Source organism: Mustela nivalis (assembly GCF_964662115.1).
Source record: "Mustela nivalis genome assembly, chromosome: 2".
Classification (NCBI taxonomy): Eukaryota; Metazoa; Chordata; class Mammalia; order Carnivora; family Mustelidae; genus Mustela; species Mustela nivalis.
Window position 1 is genome coordinate 152,639,549 of NC_139021.1, and position 14,230 is coordinate 152,653,778.

At 37.0% G+C, this 14,230-nt stretch overlaps 2 protein-coding genes across 3 annotated transcripts in view; one reads left to right on the forward strand and one right to left on the reverse strand.

The window, feature by feature from the left end:
- The window catches only part of FGFBP3 (fibroblast growth factor binding protein 3), a 130,380-nt gene that overhangs the window by 46,322 nt on the left and 69,828 nt on the right, over positions 1 to 14,230 (reverse strand). The gene's annotated exons all lie outside the window — the stretch shown is intronic.
- The window catches only part of BTAF1 (B-TFIID TATA-box binding protein associated factor 1), a 98,458-nt gene that overhangs the window by 33,057 nt on the left and 51,171 nt on the right, over positions 1 to 14,230 (forward strand). Inside the window, exons 7-14 of the mRNA XM_082721929.1 lie at positions 2,048 to 2,177; positions 2,436 to 2,504; positions 3,767 to 3,856; positions 4,751 to 4,846; positions 4,944 to 5,120; positions 6,173 to 6,313; positions 7,731 to 7,855; positions 11,265 to 11,385. Of these exons, the coding sequence (XP_082578055.1) occupies positions 2,048 to 2,177; positions 2,436 to 2,504; positions 3,767 to 3,856; positions 4,751 to 4,846; positions 4,944 to 5,120; positions 6,173 to 6,313; positions 7,731 to 7,855; positions 11,265 to 11,385 (949 nt within the window). The remainder of the gene's footprint in view (positions 1 to 2,047; positions 2,178 to 2,435; positions 2,505 to 3,766; positions 3,857 to 4,750; positions 4,847 to 4,943; positions 5,121 to 6,172; positions 6,314 to 7,730; positions 7,856 to 11,264; positions 11,386 to 14,230) is intronic.

The following is a 14,230-nucleotide window of genomic DNA, read 5'->3' on the forward strand; positions in this document are numbered from 1 at the left end:
TTTTTTAAATGTAGTAATAAAAGTGGTATCTGTGTATGATTTGGAGCAACATTTCTCAGAGTAGTTCAAAACAGCCTTCTTCTGAAGCACTTTGAGGAATGTATTAAAATACTGTTTTTGATGCTCCACTTAGCTGTGTTGAATCAGGATCTTTAGTGGTGGGCTAGAAGTGTTTGAGTAAAGAATAAATTAAATGCTTGAGAACTTAAGTTTTTTTGCAGGTGACAGAACCTTTTGTTTTTTCCATTCATATAAAGCTAAAAAGTAAGTGTCCACGGCATTTATTTAAAGACTAGGCACAAAGGGGGAATAAATAACAAAAATCTACTTGCTATACATTTTTACCTGGGGTTAAATTGTTTTTTTGTTTGGTAGGGGTTTTTTTTAGTATGAAAATTTTATGAAGCCTTATTAAACTATAAAGTTTTTTAAGTGAACAACTCACTAGGATTGTATATAGTAATTAATGTTTCTATTGGCTTTGTTCATATAAGCACATTTACAAATATTTGAATATTGAAATAGTTTGACCTTATTTTTCAGAGTTTAAAATAAATTCATTCCACAAATATTTATGACTGCCTTCTAAGTGCTAGATACTGTTTTAGGCCCTCAGGATGCATTGATGAATAAAATAGATAAGAATTTTGCCTTCATGGAGCTGGTATTCTCTAGAGGGAAAAATAAAGGAGGAAGATGAGGGGCACCCAGCTGGGTCAGTCATTATAGCATGCAACTCTTCATTTCTGGGCTGTAAGTTCCCTACGTTAGGTGTAGAGATTACTTAAAAATCTTTTTTTTTCTTTTTTCAATGATTTTACTTATTTGAGAAAGAGAGCACAAGTGGGGGTCGGGGAAGAGGCCGAGGGAGAGGGAGAAGAAAGCTCCCCAGTGAGCAGGGAGCCCAATGTGGGGCTCAGTCCCAGGACTTTGGGATCATGACCTGAGCTGAAGGCAGATGGTTAGCTTAACCAACTGAGCCACACAGATGCCCCCAAAATAAAATCTTTAAAAAAAATATATAAGTAAGTAAATATACTATATATATGCATATATCATGTTAATGATAAGGGTCAAGAAAGACAAAGGAGAAAAAACAAGGAAGGAACATGTGAAATGTTTTGTGGGGAGTTTGAAATTTTAGGTAGGATGGTCAGAGAGGGATTCACAGAGGTGGCTTTCATTAAAGATCAGAAAGAAGTGAGGATACCAGTCCTATGAATATTTGGAAAAGACATTCTAAGTAGAGGAACAGCAAGGGCAAATGCCTGGAAGGAGAAACATGCCTAACAATTTCAAGGGCAGTATGACGACCAACCAGTGTGGCTAGATTGGAGAGAGCTAGGGGAAGAATAAGAGGGAGTGAATTAGGGGAATAATAATTAGGAATGATATTCAGGAGGGTCAGATTTCTTTCATCACCTTTAGAAAAAATGGTTGGTCAAATAAGTCATTGAGATGGGGAGGATATTTATAGAGAATAATGCTGTGTATACCTTAACTGTGCTAATTTTCCTTTCTGTTAATACTGAATAAAATAGTTTTTATTTACCTTCTCTTTTGTAATGCTTTACTATACTATTTACTGATTTTTTCAAGAACTAGTATGATTATAGTATGTTACTCAGTGTATTAGTTCCTCCAGGGTACAAAAGCCTAGTAAAACTGGGCCAGATTTAGGTTGTTAGACAAAGACAGTTTAAAAAGGAGAAGAGCTGGTTGTTGAGAAGAAGTAAAAAAGACTTGTTAGATTTGAGATTCAGTTTGAAAGCAAGAATTCACAGATCTGTTTTACATTTAGCAGTGAGGGTAGGAAAATATAAATATATATATATATATATATATATATACATATATATATTTTTAGGAGAATATATTTTACTCAAAACTTTTTAAGTGGTTAATCTTATTTGGTATATGAAATTTTAAGCAAACCGTATAAGTAGAATATGGCAAAACATTTGTTCAAATGATGAATTCTCTTACGTTCTTTGTGGTTCACATTATTCCTTATTAACTTTTTTAAATGGTGCCTTTTATTTTTTAGCAATGATAGCACTGATGGGGAACCAGAAGAAAAGAGACGAAAAATAGCAAATGTTGTTATTAATCAGTCTGCAAATGATTCCAAAGTCTTGATTGATAATATTCCAGACAGTTCTTCCTTAATTGAAGAGGTACTATTGAAATGTCCTAAGGTGTCTTTTGAAGTTGTTTTTTTTTCATGCTAATATGTCGGTAGATAGTATTTAATAATCTAGCCATTGACAGAAATTTTATTATAAGTATCTTTACTTCATTAGTAAAAAATTTATTTAAAATTTTAAGGCCTATTATTACTAGATCTACAAATAAATACACTTTATTAAATTACTTAAATTGTTAGCATAAAACAGATCTTTTGGATTAGTAGTAATTCTGTTTTTCTTATTCAGACAAATGAATGGCCTTTAGAAAGCTTTTGTGAAGAACTTTGCAATGACCTTTTTAATCCCTCCTGGGAGGTAAGATTTCTTCATTCCAGCTTCTCTCAGCTCTACTTTTTTTTTTTTTGCTAATAAAGGGAGTCATGTCCAGCACAGTCTGTTTTGTTAGGGCCCCTTTTCTTCCTTGTGTACCTCTCGGAACCACTGACCCAGGCACTTCATATCAATCACCTTCTAAGTAGAAAACTTGAGACAGATTTTTATCTTCCATACACATAATTGTCATATTTCTTTGGTGAATGTTCTTTTCATTTTTTTTTTTAGCTGTAGTATAAGGACTTGCATATCTCTCCTAAATAGTAAAAACTTCTTTTTTACATGGGCAGTTTTGATTAAGAGCAGTAGTTTCCAAACCAGCTTTTTAGTCTCAGAAATACTTCTTTCAGTCTCAGAAATACCTTTTTTTTTTTTTAAGATTTTATTTATTTATTTGACAGAGATCACAAGTAGCAGAGAGGCAGGCAGGTGGGGGGTGGGGAGCAGGCTCCCTGCTGAGCAGAAAGCCTGATGTGAGGCTCAATCCCAGGACCCTGAGATCATGACCTGAGCTGAAGGCAGAGGCTTAACCCACTGAGCCACCCAGGTGCCCCTCAGAAATAAATCTTAATCAGATCCCAATATGTAAAAGAGATGAAAGTGAAGTACCTCTGATTGAAGTTGAGGATTGGTGGTCTCAAAGCATTCTGTCCTGCGTTGGTTGGCTTCTGGGTAATTTAAAAAGCACTGCTTTGGAATACCTTTTAGCATTTCTGTTCCTTGGTGTACTTCTGTTTAAAGTTATTCAGTTCTTAAATTGAGTCTTGAATACGTGAGTGCAGCATCAGTGGCCCATTTCCTTCTTTAGATGACACTTCAGAAGGCCACGGGGTGACAGTGAGGCATTAGTCATGAGACAGTTGAATTATTTTCTTTTCACATTTATCCTGGTAGGTTTGGAACTTAGTTTTAATATATATATTTCTAAAATATCGATGTTGGACTTAGAGGATAATGCTGAATGCAGATAAAGGGTAGGGAAGTGACAGCCAAATAGATTATTATCCCAGAAGGATTTTAGAATAATTGTATTCTTAGTTTGATTTTAGAACAATTTGACATAACCAAATTGTGAAATTAATATATATAATTTTTCTTAGAGAACAGAAGAAAAGCATTTTTTCGAAGTGTTGCTTAAGTTTATTCTGATTTCTTAAAAATGTAATATCCTTTTTCATATGGAAGAAAAGTTAAACTCAGTTTCTTAAGCATTTAGTCTCTGACATTTTTTTCTTTGTTTTTAGGTTCGGCATGGTGCTGGCACTGGACTTAGGGAAATCCTTAAAGCTCATGGAAAAAGTGGTGGTAAAATGGGAGATAGCACTTTAGAAGAGGTAAGTGTAGTAAAGGACTGGTTATTATGAAGTTTCAGTAGTTGGCTTCCTTTTCCCAAGACAGGAAAGTTAACAGAGTTTGGGCCATGACATAGAAGTGATAAATAGTTAATAATAAGAAATATGGAAAGATAAATATGAAGAAGAAAGTAAAAAGGTTAGGAAGAAGTCTGTTTATTAACAGAAAGAATGAGTTCATGGGAAAGATGTTCAGAAACACTGAGTGGAAAAATATGTAGAAACAGGAGTATTTGAGCAGGATATAGTGGACTGGGAAGTAAAGTAAGGAATAAGAGGATAGTTTGGAGGTCACTAAGCAATATGGTGTAGCATGAGACACTGGTAATAGGATAGATAATAGATACATGACAGATAAGACTGAAATCAGCAACTTTGAGTAGTTTCTTAATTTCTTTTGGAGTGCAAGTAACATAATAGAATTCATGAATTTTAAAGATTTTGGTATGGTATGTTTGAACCTAATCAACCAACAAATATGATGTGGTTAATATTAAAGGTAGTAATTGGGACTATGCTATGTTTTGGTTATTGTCAGACTAAAATAGTCTGTCCCAATTTTTTTTTTTTTTTTTTTAAAGATTTTATTTATTTATTTGTCAGAGAGAGAGGGAGAGAGAGCGAGTACAGGCGGATAGAATGGCAGGCAGAGGCAGAGGGAGAAGCAGGCTCCCTGCCGAGCAAGGAGCCCAATGCAGGACTCGATCCCAGGACGCTGGGATCATGACCTGAGCCGAAGGCAGCTGCTTAACCAACTGAGCCACCCAGGCGTCCCTGTCCCAATATTTTAGATTTGATTTTCAACCTGATGTTTCCTCAATCCCCAATGTGAAGTATGATCTTGATCTGTTAACTAAAAAATGTTTGTTTTAACAGATGATTCAGCAGCATCAAGAGTGGTTGGAAGACTTAGTTATTAGACTCCTTTGTGTTTTTGCACTAGACAGATTTGGAGACTTTGTTTCTGATGAAGTAAGTATCACCAAAAGGAGACTTTGCCCAATCAAATTTCAAATTCAGCAGAAAAAGTTTTTTGTAAATATGAGTTTTCTTCCTTTCTCATTCATAGGTTGTGGCTCCAGTTCGTGAAACTTGTGCTCAGACATTAGGTGTTGTGTTAAAACACATGAATGAAACAGGAGTTCATAAGACTGTGGATGTACTGCTTAAGTTACTGACACAAGAACAGTGGGAAGTTAGGCATGGTGGTTTGCTAGGAATAAAGTATGCTTTGGCAGTTCGTCAGGTAAATACTTCAGTTTTTGAAGCATGTATGGGAGAGTTTTTTTCCTCTCTTAGTTTACTTTCATTAATTATATGAAATGCTCCTAGATTCTTTATGTTACAGATAAGCCAGTATTTCAAGATTTGCCTTCTTGAGGTAGTGTCATAGAACTAGGTGGAGCTAATAAGAATTAAAGTACAAATCAAAAGATGGTTTGTTAGGTTTGAAGACCTGTTCCTGTTTTATAGCAAGACCAGTTCTCAGGGAGGTTTTGTAGTGTAGGATCATACGAGTAGCCTGGGTGGGCTAGCTCTTTTGGGGAGATTGAAAAAATAGGTTGGAGTTAGGAGAAGCAGGAAAGGATGACTTTCCTGCCTTCTTCTCTGCCTGCTTTTGGTTATCTTGGTGTTGAATAAGGAATAGAAGCTGAGGTTCCAGCACCTCAATATAGCCTTACCTTGAAAACATGTTCTGATGTTTTAAGCCACATTGAATAATAAAGTACTTGATACTGTTGTAGTCTTTTTCAGACGAGATCGGGCGCGTTCAGGGTGGTATGGCCGTAGACTGTTGTAGTCTTTTTCAAATGGGATTAGTTACACATAAGCTTCTATTAAGTTATTTTTCTTTCTTTTTCTTTTCTTTTTTTTTTTTTTACATTTTTATTTGTTAGAGAGTGAGTGAGTACTAGTGGTCGGGGGAGCCAGAGGGAGAAGCAGACTCCCTGCTGAGCAGGGAGCCTGATGCAGGGCTCAATCCCAGGACCCCAAGATCATGACCTGAGCTGAAGGCAGATGCTTAACTGACTCAGCCACGCAGGTGCCCTATGTGATTCCTTTTTAATAAAGATTGGGATTCATGAGGTGCCTGACAGGCACAGTCAGAAGAGCATGTGACTTATGATATCAGGATCGTGAGTTCGAGCCCTACCTTGGGTGTAGAGATTACTTAAATAAGTTAACTTAAAAAAAAGATTAGGATTTATGCTTTCTTACAGTAAATTTAATAAAAAATGTTTAAGCACAATAATTTAATTACAAAAAATTAATTTATTTTGATGTACTGTTTTACAGGATGTAATTAATACTTTATTGCCTAAAGTTTTAACTAGAATAATTGAAGGACTTCAGGACCTTGATGATGATGTCAGAGCTGTTGCTGCAGCATCGTTAGTACCTGTGGTAGAAAGCCTTGTGTATCTTCAGACACAGAAGGTAAATTAAATATTTTTCCATTTTCTTCTACAGAGCTTGTTTACATTCGGGGTGTAGAGTATTGGGAAAAACTGAGTATTTTTTACTCCTTCATCCTCCTATTTTTTTTTTTTAATTTTATCTTTAAGTAATCTCTATACACAATATGGGGCTCAAACTTACAACTCTGAGGTTTTTTTTTTTTTTTTAAATATTTTATTTATTTATTTGACAGACAGAGATCACAAGTAGGCAGAGAGGCAGGCAGAAAGAGAGAGGAGGAGGAAGGCTCCCTGCTGAGCAGAGAGCCCAACGTGGGGCTCGATCCCAGGACCCTGAGATCATGACCTGAGCTGAAGGCAGAGGCTTTAACCCACTGAGCCACCCAGGTGCCCCACAACTCTGAGTTTGAGAGTGTCATGTTCTACCATCTGAGTCAGCCAGACACCCCATCCTCTTATTTATTTTTTTTTAGATTTTATTTATTTGCTAGAGAGAGAGCAAGAATGAGAGAGTGAGTGAGCACAAGCAGGGGGAGCAGCAGGCAGAGGGAGAAGCAGGCTCCCCACTGAGCAGGGGGCCTGATGTGGGACTCGATCCCAGGACCCTGGGATCATGACCTGAGCTGAAGGCAGATACTTAACCAACTGAGCCACTTAGGCATCCCCCATCCTCTATTTTTCTTATGATAGATTGTGCTCTGATGTGTACAATTTCACTTACATATTATCCTTGAAGGAGTGAACTTTGTCTACTAATCTACTTCCCTTCCGTGTATAGAATATACATAGGGAACATCTTTGAGAATAAAGCAACCCTTTCTTCTTTATTTCACTCCTGGTTTTCAGACATACGGGATTCTTTTTTTTGTTTGTTTTGATTTTGGTTTTGGCTTTAGATTTTTTAAATCTGGTTTCATTTTTTGAAATGGCCTCTTTTACAATCTGTCTGACTTTCTTTTCTATTATTAAAACCAGAATACATATATTTGGAAGTGCAGCAAGCAGTATTTACTTAAGAGCTCAAAAACTAAATTTGTCTTTTCTTGATGATTAGTATTGTTTTAAATAAAGTTACTTTACACAGAGCGTCATGTCTTGTGTGTGTACACTGTATTGTTTTCAGAGTTTGTTTTTTTTACACAAAATAGAGTATTGGCATAAAATGGAGTGTTGGCTATCTTAATTCCTGAATTCTCCCTTCCATTATGAGCCTGGTAAGAAAGGGAAGTGGGAAGTGCCAAAGTAGAGTTGAGTGGCATTTGAAGAGGAATAGAGAATTACTAAAGGCAAATAATGTCTCCTTAATTTTGCTCAAAACTGGTACTGTCAAAGGTATGGGGATTATAAATGTTTTTGAATCATTAGGGGCTACAGTCTGGTGTGGCTTGTGGATATTTTGTGTAAAATAAATGTTTTCTTAATAACTGATCTTATAGGTACCCTTCATTATAAATACATTATGGGATGCTCTTCTGGAACTAGATGATCTTACAGCTTCAACAAATAGTATTATGACTCTTCTTTCATCCTTATTAACTTATCCTCAGGTCCAACAATGCAGGTAATTATTTGTAGTTAGTGGGAGTAAAGTAAAAAGTGTTTACATACATTTCCAGATAATGAAACCTAAAAATGAAAGCCTAGCATCTTTAAGAACAGCACCATAAGTTGGGGATGTCAAAGACTAGTATTTTCAAGCAGCCTTTTCTTTTACTCTCTAACCACCAGTATATTTGGGGCAGGAAGGTAAAACGGTCATATTCTTTACCTTTTGGCTATTTTGGTTATATAATTTTTCATCTTGCTCATCCTATGATAGTTAACTTCAGAAATAGAATCACTGCACATTATCTTCATCTCTAGCCCCAGAATTTAGAGTTTCAGCTTTATTTAGAGACATTTAGCTAAAGAATTATCATTGAATATCAGCATTATATTTTCCAATATTTGCTCCTCTGTGAACTTTTTCTTTTTTTTAATAATGTCTTTTTTTTTTTTTTTAAGATTTTATTTATTTATTTGACAGAGAGAGAGATCACACAAGTAGGCAGAGTGGCAGGCAGAGGCAGAGGGAGAAACAGGCTCCCCACTGAGCAGGGAGCCTGATGTGGGACTCAGTCCCAGGTCACTGGGATCGTGACCTGAGCCGAAGGTAGAGGCTTTAACCCACTGAGCCACCCAGGCGTCCCTGAACTTTTTCTTGTAATGTTCCTTCCAGCTCTTGCTCTTGACTTCAATAATTACTCATCAGGAAGGGAATACATAATAATGTAATATAATGCCAAAGGTAGAGATTGAGTGAGGCCAAACATAAACCAAAAATTTTAAGTGTCACCTGTTTTCTTCTCCTGATAATTGAAATAAAGTTCAGCTCATTAATGTTTTCCCTACCTTTTAGACTGCCACTGAATTATACTGTTACTATTAACAGTATCTTTGGAGAAAAAAAATAGCACACACACACACAAATAGTATCTTTGGAGATATTGAAGAAAAAATTCGTATGCAACTCTAAAAACCAGAGATGAGAAAATTAAGTACTGTTCATTCTTAGCCTAGTGAGGATGTTTCATAAATATTCATATGATTATGATTATAAATGATTTCTGGCTCTTTGAGATGTATTAAAAATATGTACAGAATATTTCAAATAATAACCTTCTGTGAACACTCTGTTAAATTTAGGCCAGTAGGACAGCCTACAAGTTGGGATAGCGAAGTAAGTGCCTATAAAAGCAAAGGAAGAGAAAAAGTGGTAGTGTATATATATGGGATTTTATCATTTTCAGGTACTTTTTTTTTTTTTTTTTTAAGATTTTATTTATTTATCGGTGGGGGGGAGAGCGAGCACAGGCAGACAGAATGGCAGGTAGAGGCAGAGGGAGAAACAGGCTCCCTGCTGAGCAAGGAGCCCGATGTGGGACTCGATCCCAGGACGCTGGGATCATGATCCTGGGATCATGACCCGAGCCGAAGGCAGCTGCTCAACCAACTGAGCCACCCAGGCATCCCAGGTACTTTCAATTAGTAGTGAAAGCTATAGGGATTTTTTTTTTTTTTTAAGATTTTTTAATTTATTTGACAGAGACACAGCAAGAGAGGGAACACAAGCAGGGGGAGTGGGAGAGGGAGACGCAGGTTTCCCGCTGGGCAGGAGCCTGATGTGGGACTTGATCCTAAGACCCTGGGATCATGACCTGAGCCGAACGAAGGCAGATGCTTAACAATTGAGCCACCCAGGCACCCCAGAAACTATAGAGATAAAATGAGTTCATCTATGTGAATGCCCTTTTCAAGCTGCAAAATGCAAAAGTTTTTAATTACCCTACATCAGAAGTTGTCAAACTTTTACTGCAAAAGCCCAAATGGTGGTAGTTTTGATTTTGTAGGCCATATCATCATTGTCAAAACTACTTAGCTATGTCATTGTAGTGCAAAAGCAGCCATAGAGAGTATATAAAGGAGTAAACATGGCTGTGTTCCAGTAAAACTTTATTTAAAAAAAAACAGTGGGTGGAGTGGGTTTGGACTATGAGCCTTTATTAACAGCAGCCCTAAATAAGGACTTAGGACTTAAAAAAAAAAAAGTTTAATAGATAGTGTCAGGAAAGCTAGATAATATAAGAAAATGAAAAATCTGTTAATTCAATGTGAAATAATAAAGGTTTTAATTTTTTTGAAGTTGCATTTTTGGAAAATTTGCTTCATATGTTATGTTTGGCAGATACTTTCCAGCTTATGTAAGAAATGCAGCATGTCTTTGGGAGCATGAGCAGTCATACTATTAAGACCTTGTTATAATGCTTTTACATGGATCAAGTCTGTTTTAGCATCTCTGTGCATGTGTTTAAGTTAGAATTTTATGAGTAAATTTACTAAATGTGTAAGTAAATGTAAGAAGTGATGTTGCATATAAACTGCAAGTAATGAGTATAGTGTTAAAAGATAGGCCTCCTCAGGAACCACAAAAGAATATATAGTTACACTTGCTGTATTTTTTATTCATGCCTTTTTCTACAGAGTTACATATTTCAAATGCTATTTATAGATCATTTTCTAATCTAAGGTAATTTTTATAAATGCTCATGGTTGTGGCAGGAATCCTGTGGTCCAAGTTATTAGCATTGATGTGGCTTTGCATGTTTTTCCACTTAAATTCTAATCTGTGAAGGAAGATATTTGAGGTTTCTTTTCTTTTCTTTTTTTTTTTTTTTTTGAGGTTTCTTAGTAATGCTAAATCAAGATGAAAAATTTCAAAACTATTACCATACCACCGCTTGCTCATTTGATATGTGACAGAGGCGACCCCAAAGAGGGGAATGTAAATTCTGTGCATCTAATGATTACCCATTGGCATTCACCATGGGAAAGAAGGAACAATTAACAATCTTGATTTTGTGTAGCCTGATTGCCAGTTGAGATACATGTCCCATTTTCCTGAGTAAGGACAGATTGAAAATAAGGGCAGTTACATTAGAAAGTTCTTTTTTTTTTTTTTTTTTTTTTTTTAAAGATTTTATTTTTTTATTTGACAGAGAGAGATTACAAGTAGGCAGAGAGGCAGGCAGAGAGAGAGAGGAGGAAGCAGGCTCCCTGTGGAGCAGAGAGCCCGATGCGGGACTCGATCCCAGGACCCTGAGATCATGACCTGAGCCGAAGGCAGTGGCTCAACCCACTGAGCCACCCAGGCGCCCCCATTAGAAAGTTCTTATTTTAAAAAGGTAACTCATGGCATTAGTGCCATAGAACTTAATGTTCATATTTTTTTTTATGACTGTTTGCTCTGGCTACTCTGGTGCTATAGTAACAGTTGTGAATGAGGATTGTAAATGAATGTTCTTATGAAACTTGTATGTTTTTAGAATTTATCCATCAAGAAAGATACTAGGTTCACAAGGACATGTTTCGATAATATACCAACAGAGTTTCAGCTGAGAATGAGTAAGATTAATTTGTGTTTTCTTTATTAGTATTCAGCAGTCACTCACAGTTTTAGTTCCACGTGTCTGGCCTTTTTTGCATCACACTATATCATCAGTTCGAAGAGCAGCTTTGGAGACTCTATTTACCTTATTATCAACACAGGACCAGGTAAGAACTAATAACTATAGTGATCTTGAAATTATATAAAATAAGGCTGTATTTGGAGTTCTATAGTATGACCCCTAAAGACTGATGATGAAATTGCTAGGCACTTGCCTCCTCTTAAGAATTACTTAATCTTGGGCGCCTGGGTGGCTCAGTTGGTTAAGTGTCTGCCTTTGGTTCAGGTTGTGATCCCAGGGTCCTGGGATCACGTCCCGTGTTGGGCAGGAGTCTGCTTTTTCCTCTGCCCTCCTCCCACTGGTTCTGTCATTCTCTCTCATTCTCAAATAAATAAAATCTTTTAAAAAAATTATTTACTTGAGAGAAAGAGAGTGCGCACACAGAAGCAGGGGTTAGGATCAGAGGGAGAGTGAGGAGCAGATTCCCGCTTCATAGGGAACCTGGTGTAGGATTCAATCCCAGGACCCTGGGATCATGACCTGAGCCAAAGGCAAATGCTTAACCACTGAGCCATCCAGGTACCCAAGAATTACTTAATCTTAAGAGCATGGTATTTCCAAGGGTAGTGTGTACTTCAGGAGTCATTTCCCTTTTTATAAGCATTTCCCCTGCTTATAAAACGTCAGATTTCTATTTTAAAAATAACAGTAGGTCAAACAGAATACTAGAATTTGGGGAAATACCATAAGGAATCCATTCTGACATGCTGTTATTAGTGGGTACTACAGTTTGAGCCAGTCATATTTAAAAAGCAGTGGTTAATTATTTATTTTTAGACAATAGATTATAGTATGGGTATATGTCTTTCCTGTTTTCACTAATCATGCATTCTCTGTGAATTAGGAATATTAAAAAAGGTGGGAAGATATTCCATGTGGACTTGCTTTAATCTGCAGCATGGTATTGTGTTGCACTTCTGTGACTTAGTATGTGTAAATTTTGTTTTGCCTTATTTTTTTAATTTTATCTAATCACAGTCTTCTGAGGAAGAACTGTCAGGTTTGTTTTATAATCCTCAGTTGATCAGGCATGACAAAACTGTCATGGGTTTTTCTGAATTTTCACTTCATTTCAGTTTTGTGGTTTTGTCCAAATGTTTTGATGGAAGCATTCTTAAATTTACTTTGGTTATTAGCCCTCTTGAAGTTACCAGATTTCTTCACTTCATGTTGTTCTTTATTATTTTTCTAATAGACTTTACATTTTTTTTTAAGATTTTATTTATTTATTTGACAGACAGAAATCACAAGTAGGCAGAGAGGGAGACAGAGAGAGGAGGGAAGCAGGCTCCCCGCCGAGCAGAGATGTGGGGCTCGATCCTAGCAGGCTGGGATCATGACCCAAGCCGAAGGCAGAGGCTCTAACCCACTGAGCCACCCAGGCACCCCTAATAGACTTAATTTTTTTTTTTTTTTAAAGAATTTATTTGGTTATTTGACAGAGATCACAAGTAGGCAGAGAGGCAGGCGGGGGCGGGGGGAGAAGCAGGCTCCCTGCTGAGCAGAGAGCCTGATGTGGGGCTCCATCCCAGGACCCTGAGATCATGACCTGAGCTGAAGGCAGAGGCTTTAACCCACTGAGCCACCCAGGCGCCCCTAGACTTTACTTTTAAGAGCAGTTTTAAGTTTGCTGAAAAATTGAGCGAAAAGTACATGGTTCTTTTTTTTTTTTTTTTTTTTTCCAAAGTACATAGTTCCTAATATGCCCCTATATGCCTGTACACACACACACAGTGTGTATTGTAGTGTAGTACATTTGTTATACTTGATGAACCAGTATTGATTCATTTAAAAAAATTATTTTGGCAGGGGAGTGCAGAGAGAGAGAAAATCTTAAGCAGGCCCCATGCCCAGCATGGAGCCTGCTGTGGAGCCTGATCTCACAAGTCTGAGATCATGACCTCAGCTGAAATCAAGAGTCACATACTTAACGAGCTGAGCCACCTAGGCACCCCAGTCTTGATCCATTATCACTTAACTAAAGTCCATAGTTTACATCAGAGGTCACTCTTTGTATTGTAGATTCTATGGGTTTTGATAAATGCCGAGTGGTATGTATCCCCCATTACAGTATCATACAAAATAGTTTCATTGCCCTAAAAAAATTCCTTTGCTCCATCTAGGGATCCCTCTTTTCTTCCTCCCAAATTCTTAACAATCACTTCTTTTTTTTTGGTCTCCATAGTTTAGACTTTTCCAGCATTTCAAATAGTTGGAATCATATAATATGTAGCCTTTTGAGATTGGTTTGTTTCATTTAGCCATGTGAAATTAAGGTTTCTTTATGTCTTTTTGTGGTCTGATGACTCATTTATTTTTATCACCAAATATTTTATTGTATGGATGTACCACAGTTCATTTACTTACCTATTGAAGGGTATCTTGGTTACTTCCTGTTTGGGGGAATTATGAATAAAGGTTTTTTTTAAGATTTTATTTTTATGAGAAAGTGTACATGCACACGAGCAGAAGAAAGGGCAGAGGGAGAGGGTGAGAAAGAAGCAGACTTTCCTCTAAGTGAGGAGCCTGATGCAGGGCTGGATCCCAGGGCCCTGGGATCATGACCTGAGCTAAAGTCAGACAATTAATCTACTAAGCCACCTAGGCGCCCATGAATAAAGTTTTAAACATTCACGTGGAGATGTTTGTATGGGCACAAGTTTCAGTGCACTTAGGTAAATACTAAAGAGCACAAGCAGTATGTTTAATTTTATAAAAAAGTGTCTTCCAGGGGCGCCTGGGTGGCTCAGTGGGTTAAAGCCTCTGCCTTTGGCTCAGGTCATGATCCCAGGGTCCTGGGATCAAGCCCCACATCGGGCTACTTGTTATCTCTACCTGTCAAATAAATAAATAAAATCTTTAAAAAAAAAGAGAGAGAGAAAGTGTCTTCC